The 27,707-nt window shown below is 34.7% G+C and overlaps 1 protein-coding gene across 1 annotated transcript in view; it reads left to right on the top strand.

Annotated features, from left to right (window-relative positions):
* LOC120417735 (potassium voltage-gated channel protein Shaw-like) overlaps window positions 1-27,707 on the top strand; it is a 123,327-nt gene that overhangs the window by 73,255 nt on the left and 22,365 nt on the right. Inside the window, exons 6-9 of the mRNA XM_039579893.2 lie at window positions 4,531-4,725; window positions 4,788-5,006; window positions 5,062-5,665; window positions 5,943-6,026. Coding sequence (XP_039435827.1) covers window positions 4,531-4,725; window positions 4,788-5,006; window positions 5,062-5,665; window positions 5,943-6,026 — 1,102 coding nt within the window. The remainder of the gene's footprint in view (window positions 1-4,530; window positions 4,726-4,787; window positions 5,007-5,061; window positions 5,666-5,942; window positions 6,027-27,707) is intronic.

Raw genomic sequence — 27,707 nt, 5'->3', positions numbered from 1 at the left:
AAAATGACCAAAATGACCAAAATGACCAAAATGACCAAAATGACCGAAATGACTTAAATTACCGAAATGACTTAAATTACCGAAATGACCAAAATGACGGAAATTACGGAAATTACCTAAATGACCGAAACGACCAAAATGACCAAAATGACCTAAATGACCTAAATGACCAAAATGACCAAAATGAACGAAATGACCAATATGACCAAAATGACCAAAATGACCAAAATGACCAAAATGACCAAAATAACCGAAATGACTTAAATTACCGAAATGACCAAAATGACGGAAATTACCTGAATGACCGAAACGACCAAAATGACCAAAATGACCTAAATGACCTAAATGACCAAAATGACCAAAATGAACGAAATGACCGAAATGACCGAAATGACCGAAATGACCAAAATGACCAAAATGACCAAAATGAACGAAATGACCAAAATGACCGAAATGACCAAAATGACCAAAATGACCGAAATGACCGAAATGACCGAAATGACCGAAATGACCAAAATGACCAAAATGACCAAAATGAACGAAATGACCAATATGACCAAAATGACCAAAATGACCAAAATGACCAAAATGACCAAAATGACCAAAATAACCGAAATGACTTAAATTACCGAAATGACCAAAATGACGGAAATTACCTGAATGACCGAAACGACCAAAATGACCAAAATGACCTAAATGACCTAAATGACCAAAATGACCAAAATGAACGAAATGACCGAAATGACCAAAATGACCGAAATGACCGAAATGACCAAAACGACCAAAATGACCAAAATGACCAAAATGAACGAAATGACCGAAATGACCGAAATGACCAAAATGACCAAAATGACCGAAATGAACGAAATGACCGAAATGACCGAAATGACCAAAATGACCAAAATGACCAAAATGAACAAAATGACCAAAATGACCAAAATGACCAAAATGACCAAAATGACCAAAATGACCAAAAAGACCAAAATGACCAAAATGGCCATAATGATCGAAATGAACAAAATGACCGAATTGACCGAATTGACCGAAATGACCTAAATGACTTAAATGACCCAAATGATCAAAATGTACATAATGACAAAAATGACCAAAATGACCAAAATGACCAAAATGACCAAAATGGCCAAAATAACCAAAATGACCAAAATGATCAATATGACCCAAATGACCAATATAGCCAAAATACTGAAATTACCAAAATGACCGAATTGACCGAAATGACCTAAATGATCAAAATGATCAAAATGAACAAAATGATCAAAAAGAACAAAATGACCAAAATGACCAAAAAGACCAAAATGGCAAAATAATCAAAATGATCAAAATGATCAAAATGATCAAAATGATCAAAATGATCAAAATGATCAAAATGATCAAAATGATCAAAATGATCAAAATGACCAACATAACCGAAATGACCAAAATGACCAAAATGACCGAAATGACTTAAATTACCGAAATGACCAAAATGACGGAAATAACCTAAATGACCGAAACGACCAAAATGACCAAAATGACCTAAACGACCTAAATGACCAAAATGACCAAAATGAACGAAATGACCTAAATTACCGAAATGACCGAAATGACCGAAATGACCGAAATGACCAAAATGACCAAAATGACCAAAATGACCAAAATGACCAAAATGACCAAAATGACCAAAACGACAAAAATGACCGAAATGACTGAAATGACCAAAATGACCGAAATGACCTTAATGACCAAAATGAACAAAATGACCAAAATTAACAAAAAGGGCAAAATTACTGAAATGACCACAATGAACAAAAAAGGGCAAAATGACCAAAATGACCAAAATTACCAAAATGACCAAAATGACCAAAATAATCGAAATGACCAAATTGACTAAACTGGCAAAAATGACCGAAATGTCTAAAATGACCGAAATGACCAAAATGACCGAAATGACCAAAATGACCAAAATGAACAAAATGACCAAAATGAACGTGAGTTTTATACTTAAGCGTAAGAACGATTATTTTACAAATTGCTCAAGCCTTGCTATTAGTTTTGAAATGCTTTATTGCTTTTCATATACAGTTCTTAAGAGGCAGTATTTGTAAATATTGCTCGGTTTGTTCTAGAGGTCGTATCGAGGTGCTCCGATTTGGATGAAACTTTCAGCGTTTGTTTGTATATACATGAGATGAACTCATGCCAAATATGAGCCCTCTACGACAAAGGGAAGTGGGGTAAAACGGGCTTTGAAATTTTAGGTCGAAAAAACATAAAAAATCTTAAAATTGCTCGCATTTCCTTAAAACTTCATCAATTCCAATTCTCGAAAGGTAATTTGAAGCCCTTTAAAATGTGCCATAGACATCCAGGATTGGTTTGACTTTTTCTCATAGCTTTTGCAAATTACTGTCAAAAATTGTTTTTTTTAAGACCTTAATATCTTTTTGCAAAATCCTCCAACACCCATACTCCCATAGGTCAAAAGATAGGTAATTTCATGCACTATAAGCCTACGGTATTAACTTTTTGGCCAATCGCAGTTTTTCTCATAGTTTTTCAATTTTTATAGAACAAACATTTTACAACGTTAGTTTTTGCCCTGTAGGCCAAGAAGACGGCACTTTTTGGTCTCAATTTTGTCATATTCGGAATCCTTGGACAATTTCACGTAAGTTAGAAGTATTGGAGTTGTAATTTTGAACTAAAAAATAATTAAATAAAACATTTTTGAAAAAAGAAATAGATTTTATTTACCCTGTGTTCAATACGTCAAATGCTGTATCAAGTAGGCGAATACCTGTTTTACCCCTAATCAATCAAATTGTTAAAAATATTTTTTGCAATTCCGTCCTGAAACTACTTACTTTTCCTGTCATTCTTGAACGACGAAACAGCCTACTTTACTGTACCAAAAATAACAGAATGGAATAGTAAACCTTTTCAAAACAAATGCTGAAAAGTTCTACTTTTCAGCACTGAAATGGATGCTGAAAAGTTGAACTTTTCAGCATTTGTTTGGAAAAGTTGTACTTTTCAACATTTTTTTTAATTAAACGATTCATTGACTCAATGCATGGACATTTGCTATAATTCTGTTCAAAGGGTGTTTTTCGGAATTGCAAAAAACGTTGTATGGACCTCGTTGCAAAAGTTGATTTTTTCATCACTCGTCGTATTTATCCAACTCGGTGAACCTCGTTGGATAAATGTACGACTCGTGCTGAAAAAATCCTCTTTTTGCAACTTGTTGCATAAACTACTATTAATTCATTATAAATGGAAATTTTTCCAATCAAATTTCGACTCCAATACTTCTAAATTACGTGAAATTGTCCGAGGATTCCGAATATGACAAAATTGAGACCAAAAAGGGTCGCTATGGCGGCCTACAGGGGTAAAACTAACGTTGTAAAATGTTTGTTCTAGAAAAATTGAAAAACTATGAGAAAAACTGCGATTGGCCAAAAAGTTAATACCATAGGCTTATAGTCCATAAAATTACCTATCTTTTGACTTATGGGAGTATGGGTGTTGGAGGCTGTTGCAAAAAGATATTAAGGTTTTAAAAAAATCAATTTTTGACAGTAATTTGCAAAAGCTATGAGAAAAAGTCAAACCAATCCTGGATGTCTATGGCACATTTTAAAGGGCTTCGAAAGACATTTCGAATGCATCCAAGAGAGTTGGAATTGATGCAGTTTTACGGAAATGCGAGCAATTTTAAGATTTTTTATGTTTTTTCGACCTCAAATTTCAAACCCCGTTTTACCCCACTTCCCTTTGTCGTAGAGGGCTAATATTTGACATGAGTTTATCTCATGTATAGACAAACAAACGCTGAAAGTTTCATCCAAATCGGATACGACCTGTTACACATTGGTGAAAAACTCGCTCTTAATGTTTAGTACGATAATTCGATTATGTTACCAAAACTATTTGTTCTCTATTTCGAAAAGACAATCTCTAGTAACGTGACTTATTCGAAACAATCATTCAAAGGAAGTTTATGTTGACAGCAGCATAATTCAAATTTATCACGAACCAAACTCGTGCGTATCCCCCAGTGGCACTAAATATTGAAACAAAGTACTTCGCCAGAGGGCATCTCCCCGGCAACAAAAATACCGCCAACGTCAGTATTGTCCATAAATTATCCCCCTGAAATTAACTGACCGCTTGTCACCACTCTCATGTGGTGTGGTGGCAGCGCAGTTTCGGGGTGTTATGATTTATTGAGCCTGCGATTGGGGCACACTGAGGGGACCATCCGTTTAGAATTTATGACCACAAACGCCCTCCCCAGAGGGGTAAGGTTCGGACGCCGCTAATCGGGTCTGGATGGGTTGGGACCGTATTTTTCGGAACTAGTTGTTGGTAACATTAGTTTCTTGATGACATTGTGATAAACATGAAAAAATATTTATCATTTTTTTACTGTATTAGTCATCTAACGCTCAAGTGTCACACGTTCAAACCATTTAGTTGACCTTCAGTTTGACAAATATCTTCCCACTTTTTATCCACCGACAGCATCGTGACACCCAGGAGACGTTGGCCGTGCTGGAGCGGCTCGACCTGGACACGGAAAAGCCCACGGAGGAGGAGCTGGCCCGGAAGTTTGGCTACGAGGACGACTACTTCAAGGGCACCGTCTCGTGGTGGCAGCACATGAAGCCCCAGATTTGGTCACTCTTTGACGAACCGTACAGCTCGAATGCGGCCAAGGTCGGTGACTTTTTCTAGAATGACATAACCTCAAATCTCTCAAACCTACAAACCTTCAACAGATCATCGGCGTGATATCGGTGTTTTTCATCTGCGTGTCGATTCTGTCCTTCTGCCTCAAGACCCACCCGGATATGCGCGTGCCGGTGCTGCGGAACATCACCGTGCGGACTGCGAACGGCAGCGCGGCCTGGGTGCTGGACAAAACGCAAACCAACGCGCACGTGGCGTTCTTCTACATCGAGTGCGTCTGCAACGCGTGGTTCACGCTGGAGATTTTGGTGAGTTATTTATTGAAATTGCTAGAATTTGGTTTGAGGAACATTCCCTCCACAGGTCCGCTTCATCTCGTCGCCGCACAAGTGCGAGTTCATCACCTCATCTGTGAATATCATCGACTACATCGCCACGTTGAGCTTCTACGTGGATCTGATTCTGCAGCGGTTCGCGTCCCACCTGGAGAACGCCGACATCCTGGAGTTTTTCTCCATCATCCGCATCATGCGGTTGTTCAAGCTGACGCGACACTCGTCCGGGCTGAAGATCCTCATCCAGACGTTTCGCGCCTCGGCCAAGGAGTTGACCCTGTTGGTGTTCTTCCTGGTGCTCGGCATCGTGATATTCGCCAGCTTGGTGTACTACGCCGAGCGAATCCAGGCGAATCCGCACAACGACTTCAACAGCATCCCGTTGGGGCTGTGGTGGGCCCTGGTCACGATGACCACCGTGGGGTACGGCGACATGGCACCGAAGACCTACATCGGGATGTTTGTCGGGGCGTTGTGCGCGTTGGCCGGCGTACTGACGATTGCCCTGCCCGTGCCGGTCATCGTGAGCAACTTTGCCATGTACTACTCGCACACCCAGGCCCGGGCCAAACTGCCCAAGAAGCGCCGGCGAGTGCTGCCCGTGGAACAGTTACGAGCCCCCCGAGTGGCAGGTAAGTCCGGCCGTCCCAACAAACATGAATCCCTCGTTAGGACCATCATCAACGCTGAGCTTTCAAATTAGTGTGTTCCCCTGGAGTCCAACTTCGACAACGGTTCGCGACATGCTTCTAACCTCAAAAAAATTGTTCATTCTCTCTCTTTTCATTTTTTTTCGACACCGCAAATCACACCCAAACACACATACAAAACCACAAACACACTAACAATTGGTGCCATTTATCGCGTATTGTCACTGCTTGACCGCGCGCGCCCCCTCCCCCCTGCCAGGTCAACCCCCGGGTATGCCCGGTTCCGGCCCGATGGCCCGCCGGATGAACCAACCCAAAACAAAGGACCTCGGGCCAAAGATAGGTAAGTAAGGGCGGCCTAAATCGCTTGTTGTATTTCATGTATCACGGAGAAATTTTCCGCAAAACAGCAAATCTACCACCCATTCATCTTTCGTTTTGTTTTCGCTGATTCAACCTACCGAGAGCAAGATAGCAAAGCTTCTTTTTGACTAATCGCCCCACATTTTAAGTTTTATTTCTCCAATTTCCAATTTCGTTTTGACCACACCAAAGTCGAACCGAGAAAACGGCTGGCCGTCGGTTTCCTTTATTTTATTTTATTTGTGATTGTCTGGTTGGTCAACAATTTATTTTTTTGCAAGCATTCCCTTTTCCTCCAGACAGCCATTATGTTCCGTGTTATTTGATTTAGGGTTTGTTTTCGCACTCTTTGTTTTCGTTTTGTGAACAATTCGTTTAGCTGGCTAAATCCAAAATTGAGAAGTTTTCGTTCAACCAGACAGTGTTGCTATTTCAGAACTCTTTCAAGTGTTTCCATTTCTAAATCGTTGTATAAATTTGTTTCCCTTTTTTACATAAATTATTAATTTTGTGCTATTATTCACCAAATCCGTAAATGGGTATTTCTCCACCAACTCACACAGCAGTTGCCCCGACCCCCTTCGATTTGCGTGAAACTTTATCCTAAGGGGTAACTTTTGTCCCTGATTACGAATCCGAGGTCCGTTTTTTTATATCTAGTGACGGAGAGGCGGTACGACCCCTTCCATTTTTGAACATGCTAAAAAAGAGGTGTTTTTCAATAACTTGCAGCCTGAAACGGTGATGAGATAGAAATTTGGTGTCAAAGGGACTTTTATGTAAAACAAGCCTTACCCGACAGACTTTGTTCTGCCTTTTTTTCGTTTGTTGACGTTTTTAACTTTTTTGCTTATTCAGCCTCCTGTGATCAAAATTTGATTTTACGTAGCTTTTCCCATACAATCTGCAGATTTGCAAAGTTGTAACTTTTTAGCATAAGAACCTTCCTTGGACTTATACGAACCCAACGCAACAAAAAGCACCTCGATCCGACGCTCCATATTGAACTGATTCGCGTTCGAACAAAACCGTCGAAATTTTTTATATGTATAGATTAGACGCCCGATTTAATGACGTACTCAGAATTCCGAAAAAACGTATTTTTCATCGACAAAAACACTAAAAAAGTTTTAAAAAACTCTCCCATTTTCCGTTACTCAACCGTAAAATTTTTTGGAACATGTCATTTTATGGGAAATTTAATGTTCTTTTCGAATCAACATTGACCCAGAAAAGTCATTTTTTCATTTAGAACAAAAATTTTCATTTTATAATATCGTGTTTTTTCTAACTTTGCAGGGTTATTTTTTAGAGTGTAACAATGTTGTTCAAAGTTGTAGAGCAGACAATTACAAAAATTTTGATATATAAACATAAGGTGTTTGCTTATAAGCATCACGAGTTATCGCGATTTTACGAAAAAAAGTTATGAAAAAGTTGGTCGTCGTTGATCATGGCCGTTCATCGTCACCCGCAACAGACAAGGACGACGAAACAAAGAGAAATGCAAAAAGTAACTTTTTCAAAACTTTTTTTTCGTTAAATCGCGATAACTCGTGATGTTTATAAGCAAACCCCTTATGTTTATGTATCATTTTTTTTTGTAATTGTCTGCTCACAACTTTGTAGAACATTATTACACTCTAAAAAAATACTCTGCAAAGTTTGAAAAAAACACGATATTATAAAATGAAAAAATTTATTCTAAATGAAAAAATTACCCTTCTGGGTCAATGTAGATTCGAAAAGAACATTAAATTTCCCATAAAATGACATGTTCCAAAAAAATTTACAGTCGAGTAACGAAAAATGGGAGAGTTTTTAAAACTTTTTACCTTTTTTTCTATGAAAATTATTTTTTTCCGGAATTCTGAGTACGCCATTAAATCGGGCGTCTAATTTTACATAAAAGTCCCTTTGACAACAAATTTCTATCTCATCACCGTTCCAGGCTGCAAATTATTGAAAAACACCTCTTTTTCGCATGTTCAAAAATGAAAGGGGTCGTACCGCCCCTCCGTCACGAGATATCAAAAAACGGACCTCGCATTCGTGATCAGGGACAAAAGTTACCACTTAGGACAAAGGTTCACGCAAATCGAAGAGGGGTCGTGACAACTTTTCCCGATTTCGTGTGAGTTGGTGATCTTTTTAATTGAAAAAAGAACCTGACAGAGTTGTCAAATGATAAAATAATTTTCACTTAACGCTAAAGGTCTGTACAATGCCATTTGTATAAGTTCATCTGATTCTATGATTTAAATCTTATAAGTTTAAAAATTCTACTCACATTCTCATTACTTTTTCCAGTGTTGCTCGATTTTCAATATCATTGAAAAGTGAGTTTATAGACAGACCGTTGACTAAATTTTGGCGAAACTCTAGCAGTTAACATGAAATCGGATCATCCTTAATAACTCTAGAGTTTTTTTAAACTGTTTTATAAAATTAAATTGAAAAATTTAATGTTTGTTTTTATTTGCAAAATTTTAAACATAACTATTACCAAAAAAATATGTTTCAAGCTATTAATTTTAACAAATTGCTTGGTTCAATTTTCGCGATAATTTAAATAACAACAATGCCAAAATTGTAACAATAATTTCAATTATTTTTCAATTGTATTTTAAGGTTTTTTAAATGGTAAAATAATAATTTATTCGATATGACAATGTATGAAATATAAACATCCATTTATTTACTTTTCACATATCCACAAAAATTAATCTTTAGATCTTGACTTTTGAGTCAATTTATTTATAAATTCATTAGAAAAATCATCATGACTGGACATTCCATATAAATTAGAAAACAATAACTTCGATTTTATAATTCATTGTTAAGAACTCAATTTGTTGCATTTTAATCATATAGAGAACTTTCAGCCTTCTTACAAATTTTAAATTTTTGGGCAGCACTAAAAACCATGCAAAAAACATAACTCAACAGATAAAACAATGTTTTCATGAATTTATTGATGTTTTAAACATGTTTTAAAGATACATTGTAATAATTTTTATTGGAAAGAATAAAATTAAGTATACAATTTGTTTTTTTTTAATGTATTTTTTATTCAATATTCCTGGAGTTTATTTATTATAATTTTATTTTTTTTGCTTTTTGGATGTATTTGAAACCGTTTTGAGTCAGGTCCCTAAAAACAAAAAGTAAAAAGTTTTGTAATAGCAACTTTCCAAACATTAAATGTTTCTTAGAAGCAAATGTTTCTAAAAGCAAAAATTATAATTTTTGTTATGGGCACTCTTCAAAAACTCCAGATTTGGTCCATTTGAAATGTTTGTCTTAATTCCAAAAATATTATTTTAAGAAATTTCCAAAATATTCGATGTTTTTAGAAATGAACACTTATGGATGGTTAAAAAAAGTTCAGACTTTGTGCCCAGATTTAAAAAACGGAATTCTGCACAAAAAATTCTGTGAAGCACTTGAAAATAGCAAATTTGATTTAACATAATAAAAACTGATAATTTCGGAATGAGTTTCCTTGTTAAAAATAGCATTTAAAAGGTGAGCAAAAAATTACATAAAAATTGAAATAACAAGCCATAGTCTCAACATTTAAATATGTAGAATAAAAGTGTTTTAAAATGCATTTTACACTAGTTCAGTTGTTTTGTAATATTTTTTTTAATATACATTTTAGCGAAAAACTGAACCAAGAAAATAAAAAAAAAACTAAACATTTTTAAATAAACCCAAACATGCTAGATAGATTTTAAACGCAGGAAAATTCATTTAATATTGAATAAAGGTATTTGCACTTGAATTAATTAAAAAATAATTTCTGTGAAAAAAAAAATTCTGCCCCCTTATTTTTCGAGTCGATTTACATAGAAGGGAGAGGAGGGACGGGGGTGACAAACACTTTTTAAATAGTTGTACCAGCCTAAAACCATATAAAATATGAAAATATCAAAAAACAGGTCTTTGGAAATTGATTTTATGTAATAAAAAATCTGATATCGACAAAAAATATTGAGGTTTCGTATAGGCGAACTCAAATGGCTTTTTTGGTATTAGAGGAAGCTCCACAAATGGAACGTTTGTTTCTCCACTTGAATGTTATTTTCCTTCATGACAAGTTTCAAACATGAAGACAGTATCGAAAATTTGAACTTTTTAGCACTCAAATGGATGCTGAATATTATGTTACAAATTTCCTACAATTAAATTACTTTTTTCCCTGAAACTGAGAGAGTTAACTCAAAAACAAAAAAAAATACCATGTAATTTTTATTATTACACTGCGTGTGTGTGTCCTACTCCTGAAGGAAATTGTTGTTTGTCCGACGGCGATAAACCGAGATATCTCCTCCCAACCCGTGTTGTTGATATTGTCGCCTCAACTGGAATGCCGTACGCCTCAGCCTTTTCCTTTTGTCACGTGGTGTGGCCATGGTTAGTAACACGTGGCTTGACGACCAGGCAACAGAAAAAGAAAAAAAATGTCAGCAAAATCAAACTTACACCCACTCTTGCTGAATGGTACGTAGAAGAAGAAGGTAAAAAATAGTCTTCTTTAATCCATTAATGAATCCCCCTTAAAGGATTTTTTTACCATTTATTGAATTTGTAAACATATAAAAAAAATCGAGGAAAATCGATATCAATTGTCGCATTCATTGAATTTTAAACAAATCGATAAATTTGAGGTTTTTTGTAAATACCCCAAATCAGAAAAATATACCAAAAAAACACAATCACACAATCTGTTTTGTGGTGGGCACAAAAGCACTGCAAGCCACCATCGCCATCATGGTCCTCAACATTGTTGATCTGAATGAAATGGGTAAATAATAACCGGGCCTCCCCGCCGACCAAGCAAAATGGTGTTGAATGGAAAAGAGCTGGGAGAAAAAAGTCAAGTGACGGGGAAAAGTTTGTTGCGTCAGGAAAATTCGGAAAATGCTTTTCAAGGGAAGGTAGCGGTGCTTCTAGCATTATGACAGCGGGGAGGGGCGGACAGATCAAAATCGGGTTTCGAATGAATGTCGGGTCTATATTTTTATCCGTGACGATTTCGAAGGATAGTTCAATGACAATATGATTCAATGGGACTTTGTTTGTGGCAGTTTTGGGGCCCGTTACCGTGCGAATTCGGGGAAGGATCATGGAATGGTTTTTCGATCAGTGCTGATGATTCAGCAATTTAGATATACCAGGAAGATTCAAAACTTATTATTTCTTTGACTAAACAGAAAGTTGAAATGTTCAATGAAATTTAAAGAATTCAAGCGGAAATGTACATCAAAAGTTTTCCAGCAAACTTTCAACCACTTCCACATTAAACAAACAACCGAAAAAGCACCATGTCTAGAACAGGAAAAGTCCCTCGAGAGAAAACGGAAAACCACCAAATGCAATGAGCCAAAAGGTCCTACTCGACTAAACAACACAAACAGCAATTTCCATGGCCAACGAACGACACGATGATGGTGCTGGAAGGTGCTCTTCGTATTTGCCCGGAAGCAAATTGTGTTTACCATTTGGCTACGATTGGTGTAACCAAAAGCTCAGGAGGTATTTGGTCATGGAGTCAAATTTAGCTTCCTCATAAAATTTCAATGCTTTTATTTCGAAAATTAAAGAGTCTTTCAAAAGTTTAATTGTAACTGAAGAAATTCAAAATAATAAAAAATTCAATGTATTTGGTTAAAAAACTCTAATCTGACAAAATTTGTAAATTCTTTTTCAATATTGTTTTCTAATCAAGTTAGTTAATAATTTAATGCATAAACATAAATAAAATTGTCCAAGTATTTACTGAATGATTCAACAATCTTTTTTTATGAAACAATAAACTATAAAAAAATCATCCATCAAATTTTAATACACTCATGTGAAAAACACTATATCTTATTTACTAAACCATTTCTTAAGTATTAACTAGCTGATACTTAATAGTTTTGAACATATTTACCGAATAAAATAAGATTAAAAAGAATAAAAGCAAGTTATGTTCAGGAACATTCAGCACTTTCGCAAGCAAATTTCGTTCTTTCAAAATAAAAACGTCGTCCTATAATCAAAAACATTATTTTTGTTTATTACCCAGCAAATCATCAATTTTAAATAAATCAGACTAGATTCAAAACTATGCAACTTGCTAAGCCAATTTTCTATTCTCAATTGCTGATATTTTGTCTTGGTGAAGGCCAACTGTGTTCAACTTGAAATTTACAGAATTTTATTTGAATATTTTTTACACCTTCAATAAAAAACTGAAAAAGCACATAAAATTTATCGAAAACAGGTTCTGAAAACTTCAACTTTTCAGCACTTCAATGGATGCTGGAAAGTACTTATCAGTACCGTAATTTTTGGCGAAGAAAACTAGACAGTTGCGTCATTAGAGAATGGAAGGAATAGTAAGTAGTTTTACAATGAAATTTCAGAAAATTCTTAATACTTCAAAAAACATGATAAAAAACTTAAAAAAAAAAATCACGAGCTATCCTTGAAAAAACTTTTTTTTTATAGAAAAAGGTTATAAAAATCCGTCTGCATTCTCATTGTGAAGCTACTTACTTTTCCTATCACTTTCGATAAGAAGTTTTCAGCATCAATTTGAGTGCTGAAGGTTCAAATTTTCAGCACTTGTTTCTAAAAGTCTAACTTGTTAGATCCTGTATCCATATCCTTTTGTGGCAAAACTAGAGTTTGGATGTGTTTTTTTTTGATAAAAATACGACTTGCACTGAATAAAAATCATTTTGCTACTTTTTCTAAAAACTACTATTTTTATTTTGCAACAAAAGCTTCCCTTATGTGAACTGCTGTATGAAACTATTTAATTTTTATTATTGTTATACAAATTATATTAAAAAAATACTCAGCACGAAAAAGTTTAACGAATCTAGAGTGCTTAAAAACTATGCAAAGCGTAGCTTAAATTATCATTATTTTTTGTACAATTTCAGATCAAAAATTCAATTAAAAAAGAATGTGTAATAACAACAAATAAGTAAAATATTTAAGTTCAGCGATTTTATGTACAGTCCAGACTCGATTATCCGAAGGCCTCGGAAAAATTTCACATCGGATAATTAAATCTTCGAATAATCGAATCACGAAAAAAAAATCTTTTTCTTATTATTGATAGTCGAGCTTAAGTATGACCCAAAAGCTACTTTCAAATGATTTAGAATTTTTAAATCCAAGATGGCGGTCAAAATGGCGATAATAACATATTGAAAAAAAATCATTTTTTCAATTTAAAAGGCAATCTAATATTCAAATTTGACTAAATTAGGGTCGTAGAACTCGAATTTGATGCTTAAAACAAGAAAATAAAAAAAACATGAAAAAAAATGTTTTTGGTCATGATTCGACAAACCTTCGGATAATCGAACTTCGGATAATCGAAACTTCAGATAATCGAGGCTTTGAATAATCGAGTCTGGACTGTATTGGACTATATTTAACGGTGCACATCAGCCATATTCTTCTGCATCAAGCATTTTGTTACCAACAAATTTACAAACATTTTTGTATCAACGAAACGATTTATAACTTAGTTAGATGACTTAAGATTGCTACGTGAACGCTACAATTTTGCAAGAAGAAGACTACACAGTAAAAAAAATCATGGTAATATTACATCTGAGTAGGGGTACATCTTTTATGTCAGAAAAAAATGTGTAATTTTACCTCTGAAATGTGTAATTTTACCGCTTTTCTGGTGTAATGTCACTTTTTCAGTCAAAATTTAAATACAAAATAAAAGCGATAATATTCAACCTTCCAAATTTACACAATTTTTAACTGTGTAAAACTATTCCGGTTGATTTGCAAAATTTTAATTGATGACCTTGTCAAAATCATTCTAAAATTTATTTAAAAAAAAATCGTACAATTATTATTTTAAATTATTGCATGAAGTCTTCACAGCAAAGCATACCTAACATATAACATATCCATGAAAAGTTTTGAGTGGCGATTTTGAAAAAAAATTAGTGTTAAAACCAAAATTCCAACCTGATGCAATCTTAGTTCAATGCGGATTTACAATAAGAAAAATAAAGTTAATTTAACAAAGATTTACAAAACTCCTTCAAGAAAACGTTCCTTGCACAACTCTCCCTTATCGCCGGCAGTTGAACAAACAAATCACCCTCGCGTTCCAATTTGGCGTCCCCAAACAACAAGCATCCTTGGCGTCGCGACGCACCATTGACGTCAAATTGACACTATCGTTGACGCCACGCCACGAACCTCGCTGTCAGTCGTGACCATTTGTCTGGCCCATTGTGTGTACACGAGGACAACACAAATTGTGTGTACCCCGGCGCCCCTTGAAGAAGATCGGAGAAAGCTCTCTGGAGTGTTTGTTCCTGCGAGGAGGGAATGGGACCAATTACTTTGATACTGGGACTCTTTTTTTAGGGAGGACGTTGATTTACCGCTGAACATTGTTGTTCATTTCACGAATTGAAATTATTTTCGGACTAACGAATGTTGGTGCTTTTAATTCGGCATTTGCAGAATGTTTCTACACGCTAAAGCGAACTAACGAGTCCGAGTCGTTGATGTCCAAGATAGATATTCCCCTCGTAGTGGTCATCCCTCAGATAATCACCGCCATTTATCTTCGTTTTTCGTCTGCAACGGACTCCGGATGTTGCTCACGACTTCTGCCCGAGTCCAACTGTTTCCAAGTGCTTTGACACCCGGTTGATACAACAGAAGTAGCAAGAAAAACAGTAATATCGTGAATGACCTCCTCTTTAAGCCGGTGCCGGAGTTCCACCGATTTTTCCCTCATTTGCACAAATGAGCAAAGTGCTTCGAGGAAATGTGTGCGCTGTTGCAGCCGGTGTTTGCCATTTCACTGCCACGGCTGCTCCCAAGGTGCGTAATTTCTCGTTAATGAAATTACTCGTGTTAATTATGATTCAACGGATTAGCAGCACTATGTCGTAAGGTTGGGACTACGTGGAGACCTGGGGAGGCTCACTAATGGCTCCTATTTGAGTTGCGATGCTTCGTGAGGAATGAGTTTTCTAGATTCGGTATAAATGGGTAGAGAGGTTTTACTTTTTCTACAAAAAGTAAAAATATCAACCCAATTTGTTTTTTGAATAAATAAAATGGACACAAAACATAAAGTTGGATTACTCCTCGAATTAGCAACCTTGATCCTGAGACTGAAGCCATCACTTTGTCGTCGCGACAAACGAGTCAGATAAAGTAGAGAGAGTACTTTGGAAGCTGTTTTTTGCCAGAATCACTCAGCATTGTTCCGTTGGCGTCCAAATTGAATTTGAACTCTTCCACTTTGCATTTGATGAGTTCATAATTTCCTCGTTACCGATAATGACGATTCCTTTGAATTGTTCTCAAAATCGTCATAATTTTATGCTTTTCAAAGGTCTCCAACCATAACCCCTCCCATCAGGCTACCGGAGGAAGTGTGGAAAAATTTCAAATTTTATTTCCTCTCCAGCCGGCAGAATTCTTCTCTTCCCGACCAAATCCTTCTCGAAGCCCGAGGAGAAAGCACTCAATAAAAGGATCACCCCCCCATAAAAACGAATATGTTGTAAGGCCATTACCCCCCGCGTCTTGTCGTTGTTTTGCACTCGTTTTCATCACCAGTTTTCAGTTTGGGGAGGGATGGATTTATTTTCTGGGCACTCGGGGGATCGTAAAAATTTGAATCTTCATTTTCCGCCCACCACGGGAAAAGGAACATAACGAGTCGAGCCGGTGTTGATGTTCTAAATTTTCATTTCTTTTCTAACCTTGAAACATTGTGATCATGGTGGTAGATTCAACTCTGCACAACAAAAGCGAAATTTGTGGAGCTTGACTTCAAGTTCGAGGAAAAACGCAAGATAAGTGTCCTGGGATGAGGAGGGTGACAAAAACCGACGAACCTTGTTTGAAACTCTTTTTCCCAGGGAAATGGGACCTAATTTAGAGAGGATACCCAGAAATGAAATGCTTGGGTGCAAAGCAAACAAGCACAGGAAGATGAAGTGGCTTTAAGCTAGATTATGAAATAATGATTTTCAGAAGGCGCATTTCCTACACTCTTACTTTTCAACAAAATCCATTGAAGTATCGATAAAAATCTATTTGTAATGTATTCAATACGATAAATGTTACTTTAAAATATTTGTAAGCTCAAACCCGTAAGCAGAAAAAATCTGATATTTTTAACGATAAAAGTTTGAATTAATATTGTTAACAGTTTTTTAAGTAGCGACACTTAAATATCACTGAAATTATTTTAAAAGGCAAAATGATATTGAAACTTCAAATTATATTATGAATATAAAATGCTAAACTCGTTTTGACTTTACAAATGTAGCTATACAAATTGACCAAAATCAAGACTCAGAACAATTCAAAAGTACCTTCAGTATAACAATAAAATTCAAAAAACCCAACAAATAGAATTATCACAAAATCAAAAAACTAAATAACTAACTAAAATAACCTACCACTTCTCCTAATATTTTTTTTCATTACTTTATATCAGTACTTTCAAAATAAATACTTCCAAAATAACGCATACGTCCAAAATTCCACTGTGATACATACTCCAATATTTTTTATTAATATTTATAATTTTTCCCTACTCCCATACCTCCCTTATAAAATTTTATTCAATTCACTAGGTTGCAATATGTTGAACAAAAAAACAACAACTACCCCCTATCCCAGTAACAATTACATGAACTTCTACATTTCCCCAAATACCGGCCATTCCTCCAAAACCTCGCCAATCAAGCTATTTTTGATCTATAACTCTATCTCAAAATACAAAACTATAAACATTTACCCATTGATACTCGGGGTGAAGATTGCAAAAAATCGAAAAAATGCAATGAAAAAAACATTTTTTTTTTATTGTTGTTCTGCACGGAAGTGCTGTTTCCATCCATATAATCCAAAGGAGATTATCAAAACAATCAATCTCTAAAACTTTTTAACCATACCAACTCTGTAAAACTACCAAAAGTTATAACTCGTTCAAAAAATCTCATTTATAGTCATAGAAAAAACTTTTTTTTTGCCAACTTAAGGCTTGGGTATCAATGGGTTAATCTCAACCAATTTCGCTCAAAATTGACACAGATGCTTAAAATAACTTAAAACACTGTTATCCTCTTGTGGAGCAGGGGGTCATTTTTTCTGGGCACCCTATTCTACATTGATGAAGGATTCAAATCATTAAAACTAGGTAATTGAAAAACCCTCTAAATTTTAATAAATTGTTTATTTTATTTAAAAACTATACAAATAAGAAAATACGGAGCGTATCAAAAAATTTAAAGCGGTGGTTGTCTTTGGTATTTTGAAATTATTATACTTAAACAGGTGACGAGAAAAAAAAATAGAAACAGCAAATAAGAGCCTTTCATACCATTTTTTTGTAAAATTTTATGTATTAAAGATCAAAAGTTATGAACTTGTGAAAAAAGGAATCGAGTGAATGACATATGACTTTCTGTTAAACCGGGTTAACATTGATAGAATGAAGATTTTTCAGCAAAAAAAATACGAATTAAATACTAACTGAATAGTACGGAACCATACTGAGCTTGGTAGAAAGGTGTTCAAAGTATTTAATGAAACAGTTATCAGTTAATTTTTAAAAGTTTCAAAAGTAAGTTAACTGAAATTTCAACAAATATATAAATAAGTTTATTTAAGCACACTCAAAGTGTCATGTTTATCTCATTGAAAAAGAATTCGAATAGGAAAACAGATTGCATTATCGGATTGTTTGGACAATTGCACATTAAAAACAGTTAAAACCAGTTTCGAAATTAATAGTTTCAAGTGTTATTGAAATACAATTCAAAACTATCATCAGATTTAGAGGCATTTTCGGTAGAAAACAGTGGCTATCAACGTACTTGGCATTGTATGGCCTACCCATGTACATGTTTTAAAAAATTCAAATGTTGAGACTTACCGTGTTACTTTTATTTGAGAAATAAATGGAAACCCCGGTTTACAGTATATATAAACTGTTTTTTTTTTTTTGACTAAAACAGTTTTTTGTTATCATTTAGTCCCATATTTCTAGAGCCAAATGAATTTTGAAAAATAATTGAAAAAAGCTAGCAAACTAAGTAATTTGTCTTTGATTCTTTTACATAATAATACACCATAACTTTGGTATATAAACTAATAATAACTAAAATAGACAAAACTTTTTTTCAATTAGTTTTTTTTAGTAAATAACCAATCTAAAATTTCGTGTTTCTTATAACTTAAGAGTTTTGGAGTTCCTTTCTAGTATGATTTGTACTATAATTCATTTGGATTTATCTAACAATGGATTAGGCAAGAAAAGGAAAAATAAAAAAAAATACCTTCGGGATTAAAATAGACAAACAAAAACATTTAAATGAGCAATACTATGAGTACATTTATGCATTATGAAGTATTTATTTAGCATTTCTAATATTAAAACGACTGCATTCATGCTTAATAAAAACAAATAATAAAATAGTTCCTGAGATCCTTGAAATTCCTGGTATACTCAATAATGCTTCTCTCGATTCCAGCGAGTTTCAAAAGCTAAAAATTCATCAGTTTCTTGAAACAACAAACAAATTTATACAACAATTGAAATTGTTGAACATTTTATATACTTTTGCTAATCACACTAATAATTCTAAAGATTTATTGGAACCCAATGAGCTTCCTCAAAAGATTGGAAATAAATGGTTAAAATGAAAAGTTTAGATAAAACAAGCAGCAATGATGCAGAATAAACAATTAAATTAATTGTCTATAATGAAAAGATCATGAACTAAGGTCAGAGCCGAGGGACTAAAACTCTAAAAAACATTTGAATCGGCCTAATAATAAACTTTTTGCTGTGAAAATTTATTCTAAACCATTGTTAAGCTGACTGGAAATTGACTCTAACAAATGAGCTTAAATTTCAATTCCAAATCAAAATCTTAAAATTGATTCCAGCTCATTTAAATTCCCCTCAAATGTTGCTCTCGATCGCTTCCCGGTCATTAATCTCCCTCTAATCATCTAAATCCCATTAATTTATTCCGGCCAGGCCGTCCTTGTCAGCAATAAATCGAAACTTCAAACTAGCAGCCAAACAGCTCCGCACACCACTTTAATCCCAAAATTGGCAGCCAAAATCCAACGCGCCATTGTGTGACCTTTTCCGGCTCCTCAGCCCCAACTCAGGGTCAGGAAAAGTGGCCAAATTTTGGGGGATGTGCGTGTATGTGCGATTGTTAGATTGGCCCATCACTCAAACCGGCCGGATGACTCATTGATGGCATTTCACAGCTCTTGGGCCGTGTTTGGCCACAACCAACCAGCTGCGTAGTGTTGTTTGCACTGCTCTTCAAGCACCGCCTGGACGCGACCAGGGCCGCCAGTTGTTTGTCACGTTCGTCACTTCAATTTAGGACCTTCTTTTTGAGTACCCCCTTTTTCATGGCGGTGGTGACACGTGGAGGTGATGAAAAGTTTTGATGACGTAGGACAGTGAAGTTGGCGTTGTTGAGTAATAAAATCAAAGATTTTTTGAAGTTGGAAACTCCATTTTGAAATGGTTTAGAAAACTTTAAAAGAATAATTTAAGAAATTGATAAACACAAAATTTAATCCACAAACTTTCCCAACTCGATCCCAAAAACTTTCCCCTGATTGATTGTGGTGACCTGAATTGTAGCAATCTCCATCACCAGGAAAGTGACCACAGCCACAAAGAAGTGGTACCGAGCCCGGGACTCCTGTGGGATTTGGTCAGTCTGTTTCGGTTCGGGCAGAAAAAAAAATCCTTTGTTTGACTTTCCAATCGAAAAAGAGACCTAGAAGGAATACTCAAAAAAGGGGACAGCCTCTTCCTCAGGGGACTCGAAACCCACTTTCTTCAAATAAGTTTGTCCTAAAATTATGGGTTGGTTCACCAAATGAGTGATGGTTTCAATCCCTTTAAAATTTTCGTTTTTTTTTTTGTACCAACCCTGAAATAAAGAAAATTATTTACGATTGAGACGTGACAAACACGGGAAAACGGACAAACTAGTCCCAGCCAGTTTGGAGTCTGCAAAATTCTCACCGGAAGTTGACACTGAAAAACACCCTCTCGGAACGCGGAGCGAGATTGATTGCTTTCGGAAAAAGTTGGTCGTCACTCAGTCACCACTTTCCCACACTTTCAAGCTCCTCATCCATTTGCAGGTCCACCCACCCCCCTCGCGATTAAATGGGAAAAGTTTAATTATAGGTAATCAACCGCAGCAGCAGCACTGCTGCTAGCTCTCTGTTTGGTTCAATTTTTGATTACGAGTCCAGTGATGCCAGCCAGTCAACTTCAGGCAGGCGAAATCAACCGGAAACAGGAAATTAACACCAGATGCCGCGTCGACTGGTTGTTTTCGCGAAAGAGGTGGAATTTGTTTGTGGGCCACTCGCGTTGGGACGAATGAAGTTTAATTAACTCGCACAGTTATTTGCACGGTGAGATGCTTTTCCAGCGAATTTCAATCAAATTAATCGTGAAGCGGTTGACAGTAAATGAGCCTTTATGCGAATCAAAGAGCCTGGTGAATGGACCACAATAAAAGCGTTTGCGACACCAATTAATGGAAAGGCATTTTGGGGTTGGTGTGGTTTTGCGGAAATCAAAATTGAAATGAATTACGAAATCTGAAAAATTAAATTTGGTTTGCAATTTTTTAGTTGTCAACTAAATATCAAAATGAAAATAAATTGATTTGATGATAACTTTAAACAATACAACTACATGGTTGATGCCTTTATTACTACTTCTCATAATGGTTATAAAGATGTGGGTTAAAATTTTCAATCTTTATATTTCAATATAATACCTAAAGAGTTGCCAGATCGTATAATTTCACTTTTAATCGGAAAGTTCTTCCATATTCTATGTTTCAATGTAGAGATAGATGACTATAATAATCATTCATCTGTCAATTGAATCCCTTTTATGTAGGGCAGAGTGGCAGGGTTATTAATATTCTAACTCAACAGAAAGATTTTCCAAATATCTATCAAACGATGCTCACTAAGAAAAATTAGGAGATAATTTTTCATTTTAAATTAGCTGAATTTGGCGTTTAAAAATATGTTTTCTTGAGTAATTATATTTGATGGCAGAGTAGTCAAGTATTTTATTTTTAAGACAAATTGATAAAACTTCGAAATTCTTATTAAAAGATTTACAGTGACATAGCTTGGAACAAAATATCTGGATTCTCAACATCCTTATTTAAAAACCGAGTAAATTAAATTCAATTACCCTTAAACCAGAGTGACTCTGACTCCAAGAGTTTTTATTTTTTTTTATTTTATTATTTAAAAGAAAAGATTAGGATACGAAAAGATTGAATCATAATGAGCTTCATAGAGAATCATTAAACTGTTTTCAAAAGCAAAAAAAAAACTTTATTTCAAATTAAAGAATAAATTGTCAAATTCTGAAGCAAAAAGTATCACAAAATGCTTTCATTATCATTACTGAAAAAAAAATCCCAAAAAAAAAAAATTCCTAAAGTTTTACGTAATTTTCAGTTGTTACTTTTTCCCAAAATTCAAAATTTGTTGCTAGAAAAGGTACCTTTTTTTGTTTGAAAATACAAAAATTAAATTCAAAAACTTTATTCTTCATTTTTAATAATTGGTTGTACGAGTTGTTTAAATAAGAATTAAATTTGTATGCAATAGTATTTTTACCCCTGATTTGTTGGGGGTAAGTCAAACTAAAAATAAAATTTGCATTGGCCGAACTATAACCACGAAAAAAAACATGGTAAATACAATCAACGAGTCATGATTTTTATTTTTTTTTTTTTTTGCATAAGAAAAAAGCGGCTGCAAATAAATTCGTTTTTAATGTTAAATTTTAAAAGAATTATAAAGAAATTTAAAAAAAAATCTTCTTATTTATAGTTATTTCTTATTAAAACAATTTCATAGCAAATTTGAGAGCTTTCAAATGATGCATAAAATTAATTTCGAATCAGAAATAAATTGTGAGAAATTGTAGCATTTGATCGCTTAAACATTTAATTTTTATATTTTTATATTTAAAGAAAAATTAATAGCCACCTAAGGATGGTCCATTCAACGAAATAATTCAATTTGCACTCTTTAAATGTAATAAAAAAGATACTGTTATATTATTGTATTAAACAAACTGTTCAATAACCCGCAACCAAATATTGTTTACAGCATATTTCACTCTACCAAAAATCCAATATAAATTCAAACCTGTCTTTGAAGCTTTCAGTGCTTACATTGTTTAACGTTGAAATTAACTCAGTAATCCTAGATTCTAACAGTCATAAATTTTTTTTTTTAAAGAAACAATATTCAAATTATTTCATGTTCATGCTCATGAAATTATATTAAAATTTTTGGTTAATTTCAAACAGTGAAAAATATAAAATAATAATTTGTTTATAACACAACAAATAATTCAACATTCAAACAGTAAAAGTTTAAGACTAATTAGACTTTTTTAAACTTAACTGGATGTTTTCAAAAATGTAGTGAAAATGAAACAAAAAAATCGTGAAATAAAAAAGTATTTTGTATTATTGAAAACAACTTTCTTGAAAATGATAAAATATTTCACAAGGAGAAAGTCACCCTCATTCTACTGAAATAATCATTTAAACTCAATTGGGAATAACACTCTTTCTCTGTAAGAATTTCTGGTTCAGAATCCAACATGAAAAAAAATATGAATAAAAGTTAACAATTTCAAGCGCCATGCCAGTTCGGCAAAAAATTCAGATCGATCTGGCTTGTCATTTCATAAAAATGCTGCAACAAAATTTTAAGGAATTGTGAGTTTTCTAGTGTTTTTTACTTTAAGTGCCATTTTTTTATTATTTTTTAAGAAATAAAATAAAAATTTTAATGAAAATATAAAGCACACTAAAGTATCGTTATCTAAGTGTGAAGCCCCACCAAGGTATCAACTCCAAGCAAAAAAAAAAGCTCTCACTTTTACCTCCTCTCATAAGCTCTCGGATGCCTTCCCCCGGATCTGGAGACCGTTTTCCGAGCAGGATTCCAGAGATTGTAATCATTTTGCCATGATGAATAATTAATTGAGTAATTCTCGCTGAAAGTGGACCACTATTTACACAAGGTGCTCAAAAATCAAAAGCAATGTACTTTTCCAATAGCCCCCACCAAGTTATGAAAGAAACCATGTTTGGTTGGTTGAATTTGTCCTCACCTCGGCGCCACGAAGCTAAAACATTTTTTTTAATTGGTAATTTTTTGACTTAGGCGCGTCTACAAAATTGCTAATAACTTTGCAAAACTTCAACGAACCCTTGATGTTTAGGGGTGTTTTGGAAAGGAAATGAGCAGAGCTTTCGAATGCACTTGTCAGAAAAATACCGTTCCATACATTTTTTAGCCATAAAACAACAATGTATTTTTAAAAGTCATTTTTGAAGGCCGGCGCCCCGCTTTATCGAAAAACTGACAAATCCAATCGAAAGCTGAGACGATTTCACATAAAGGACCAATAAATCTAAGGTGTATGTTCCTCCTATCTTTTTTAATCTAATTTTGATTCTGAGAGCGCAGCGCTCCGTTCGTATTTCGGGCGCCCAAAATGTTGCATTAGCTTGCCCCAATTTAAGGTTTTGTCAAATAATATAGGTGCTCACTTTTTAAATGATAGTTTATTATCCAAGGATCAAGATGCACTATCGATAATTGACCAATATTTAAGTTTTTGGGTTCTGCCAGGCAATTTAATGTCGAAAAGTTGTTTTTGTTTACTTTTTTTGTTGTTAAATGCTTATTTACAATTGGGTGGACATTTCTATAGTAAAACTAATGAACTAGCATGTAGAAAATTTCACCACGAACATTTTTCTCGAAGAGAAAACGTAATTTCGATACTCCAACGCAAAGATATTTGAGTTTTAGTGAGAAAAAAAGTGCCAATTTTACAAATTTTCCAGAATTAACAAGCACGGCCTATTATTTACATGCGGAATATGTTTTGGAAGCGAAAGTATGGTTTCTTATAGTTATTTAGGTAGCTGAATTCGGATCTGCAATCAAATTTCAGATAAACAGTGAACAGTCATATTTGAGCCACGCCTAAATGTTATATGCATGTATGGAAAATGGTTGGGAGCGATTTTTCTATTCCTTGCAAAGTTATGGAAATCGTCATTAATTAATGACTGACGTATACAATCGTTCCACAAAATCATAAAAAAATCCTAAAAAATCAAAAGTTTTCATTTATTTTTAAGTTTACATTTAAACCAGCCAAATCACAAAACGAGATATTCTGACATTCTCAAAACAATCAGAACTTGAAAAAAACATTCTCCATAAAAAAATCCGTGAGTAAAATATCAATTAAAGGTGAGCAAAAGATGAAATATGACCGAATTCACTAGCGATTAAAATTACAGCATATTACCGCAAATAACTTTTGGGTGTGGCTCGAAATTTCACTGTTTATCTGAAATTTGATTGCAGATCCGAACTCAGCTACCTAAATAACTATAAGAAACCATACTTTGCAAGATACTTTGGCTTCCAAAACATATGCCGCATGTAACTAATAGGCCGTGCTTGTTAATTCTGGGAAATTTGTAAAATTGGCACTTTTTTTCTCACTAAAACTCAAATATCTTTGCGTTGGAGTATCGAAATTACGTTTTCTCCTCGAGAAAAATGTTCGTGGTGAAATTTTCTACATGCTAGTTCATTAGTTTTACTATAGAAATGTCCACCCAATTGTAAATAAGCATTTAACAACAAAAAAAGTAAACAAAAACAACTTTTCGACATTAAATTGCCTGGCAGAACCCAAAAACTTAAATATTGGTCAATTATCGATAGTGCATCTTGATCCTTGGATAATAAACTATCATTTAAAAAGTGAGCACCTATATTATGTGACAAAACCTTAAATTGGGGCAAGCTAATGCAACATTTTGGGCGCCCGAAATACGAACGGAGCGCTGCGCTCTCAGAATCAAAATTAGATTAAAAAAGATAGGAGGAACATACACCTTAGATTTATTGGTCCTTTATGTGAAATCGTCTCAGCTTTCGATTGGATTTGTCAGTTTTACGATAAAGCGGGGCGCCGGCCTTCAAAAATGACTTTTAAAAATACATTGTTGTTTTATGGCTAAAAAATGTATGGAACGGTATTTTTCTGACAAGTGCATTCGAAAGCTCTGCTCATTTCCTTTCCAAAACACCCCTAAACATCAAGGGTTCGTTGAAGTTTTGCAAAGTTATTAGCAATTTTGTAGACGCGCCTAAGTCAAAAAATTACCAATTAAAAAAAATGTTTTAGCTTCGTGGCGCCGAGGTGAGGACAAATTCAACCAACCAAACATGGTTTCTTTCATAACTTGGTGGGCGCTATTGGAAAAGTACATTGCTTTTGATTTTTGAGCACCTTGTGTAAATAGTGGTCCACTTTCAGCGAGAATTACTCAATTATATTAGCAACCCGGAAAAAAATGCTGCAGCAGGAGGTGGAAAGAATCCAAGATTATCCAGATGTGGGATACGCTGGATATAAAATGTGGGTGTAGAGTTTTAAATGACTTAAAATTATAAATGAAATTTTTATTAGGATTATTTCCCACAGTGCAGCTTAAAATTATGGAAGAGCAAGAGCAGAGGTAGGCAAGAAGCTTCGCAAACGTATACTTCCTGATTCTTTTCATCTCTTGGTTGGTGAAAGGTCAAGCAGAATGATATTTCATTCCTCAATTCATTAGAGCGAAAGTATGTTTTCCATCTGCAAGAAATATTGCAAGATGACATCGCCTGAATGCTTCGAACATTGCAATGTTGCACAAGTTATTTTTCAATAAGTTTAAATTTGTTTTGAAATAAAAATAGAAAACACTGTCTGGTTGAAAATTTATTGATTTCAAATATTTTTTATTTTTCACATCATGGACAATCACCATTTTCACATTTTGTACAGTTTTCCACTCATAACCACCCCATAATCACGATAACCAATATGATTAACCCTTCCTTCAAATTTCGCAATCTTCTAGACGTAACCACCACCATCATAGGCAAAACCGGTGGCAAGATGGCACACCTTTTATAACAAAAAGCTTTCGCGCATATCCACAGTACATACGCTAGCAAGCCTAGAAGCTCAATCAGCAACAGCAAGCGCAAATAGAGCTTTACTTAAAAAAGCCACCCACCAATACTACTACTACTACTAATACCGTCACAATACCGACAAAATACTCAAACTAAATAACCATCAAAAAACGCAGATCAAACCGCAGCTGCAAGCAAGCTTGTGTAAATGAAACGCCTAAAATTATACTTTTTTGTGTTTTGAGAGTGTGCGTGTGTTTGAGTTCAGTTCTAATTTTCCCTCACCAACACACATCCACAACTGTACAGCAGAACAATAGCATCAAAAGAGAACGTCATTTTTTACAAGTGTCACACTACCACAACAATCAACGATCAACAATAGAATTCCCCCGCACCCCAGAATGTGCGTGTCGTGTGTGCGTGCAAGTTTGTATGTGTGAGCGCTTTCCATAATTCCATTATCGCAAGCATCATCAACAATAGAGGCAACCCCCCTTCTTCTGCGATGAAAAAAGGCACCGCGGCGAATTGGCGAAACTGACAGACAAAAAAAATGCTCAAAAAGTACGCCCACTACCACTGCCCCCCATTATGTTCATGTGCGTGTGTGTAAATAAACTGTGTACTTTAACCGCTCTAGTGATTGTGTAGAAGCCGGGAATGAGTGCTCCAACCCTTTCTTTTGTAATCGTGTAGGATGGTAAACATTGGTCCCGTGAGCGCTTCTCAGTGTGGTAGAATTTGTGACTTGTGACGAACTAGTAGGATTTGTGACATGCTTGACTGTAAATGTTGTAGAAAACGTTGGTAGTCGTAGTAGAATCACTGTGGTTGTGTTGTAGGTACTAGTTGAAATCAGTATCTGCTAAGTGTATGGTACAATAATATCACAGAGATCGTGCGACTCCATAAATCTATATTTATATAGATAGAATACTCCAAAGATTTCAGAGCATAAACTTTTTTTCTACCAGAATCACTATTAAAAACTAAATTTATAGAGGTAGAACAATCAAACTCTCTTAGTTTTATTTGTTTGAGTCTGATTACAGTCCAGACTCGATTATCTGAAGGCCTCGGAAAAAATTCCCTTCGGATAATCGAATCACGAAAAAAAAAATTCTTTGTTTTTTATTCTTGAGCTGAAGTATGGCCAATAAACTACGCTAAAGTGATTTAGAATTTCTAAATCCAAGATGGCGGCTAAAATGGTGGTGATTTAACATTGAAAAAAATAATTATTAGTTTTTAAGGCAGCCAACGATTCAAATTTGACAAAAATGGGGTCACAGAATTCAAATTTGATGTTAAAAGCAATAATATAAAAAAACGAAAAAAAATTTGCCATGATTCGATTATCCGAAGTCACATACAAACCTTCGGAAAATTGAACTTCGGATAATCGAAACTTCAGATAATCGAGGCTTCGGATAATCGAGTCTGGACTGTTATTACAAAAAAGTGCCCTGAAGAAATAAAAAGTTTAGCAGAACAGAATGCAAATACACTGTCTGTTCGTTTTCAATCCATTGAAAAAAAT

The sequence above is a fragment of the Culex pipiens genome, chromosome 2 (genome assembly GCF_016801865.2).
Source record: "Culex pipiens pallens isolate TS chromosome 2, TS_CPP_V2, whole genome shotgun sequence".
Taxonomy (NCBI): domain Eukaryota; kingdom Metazoa; phylum Arthropoda; class Insecta; order Diptera; family Culicidae; genus Culex; species Culex pipiens.
This window is presented reverse-complemented; position numbering and strand designations above follow the sequence as displayed.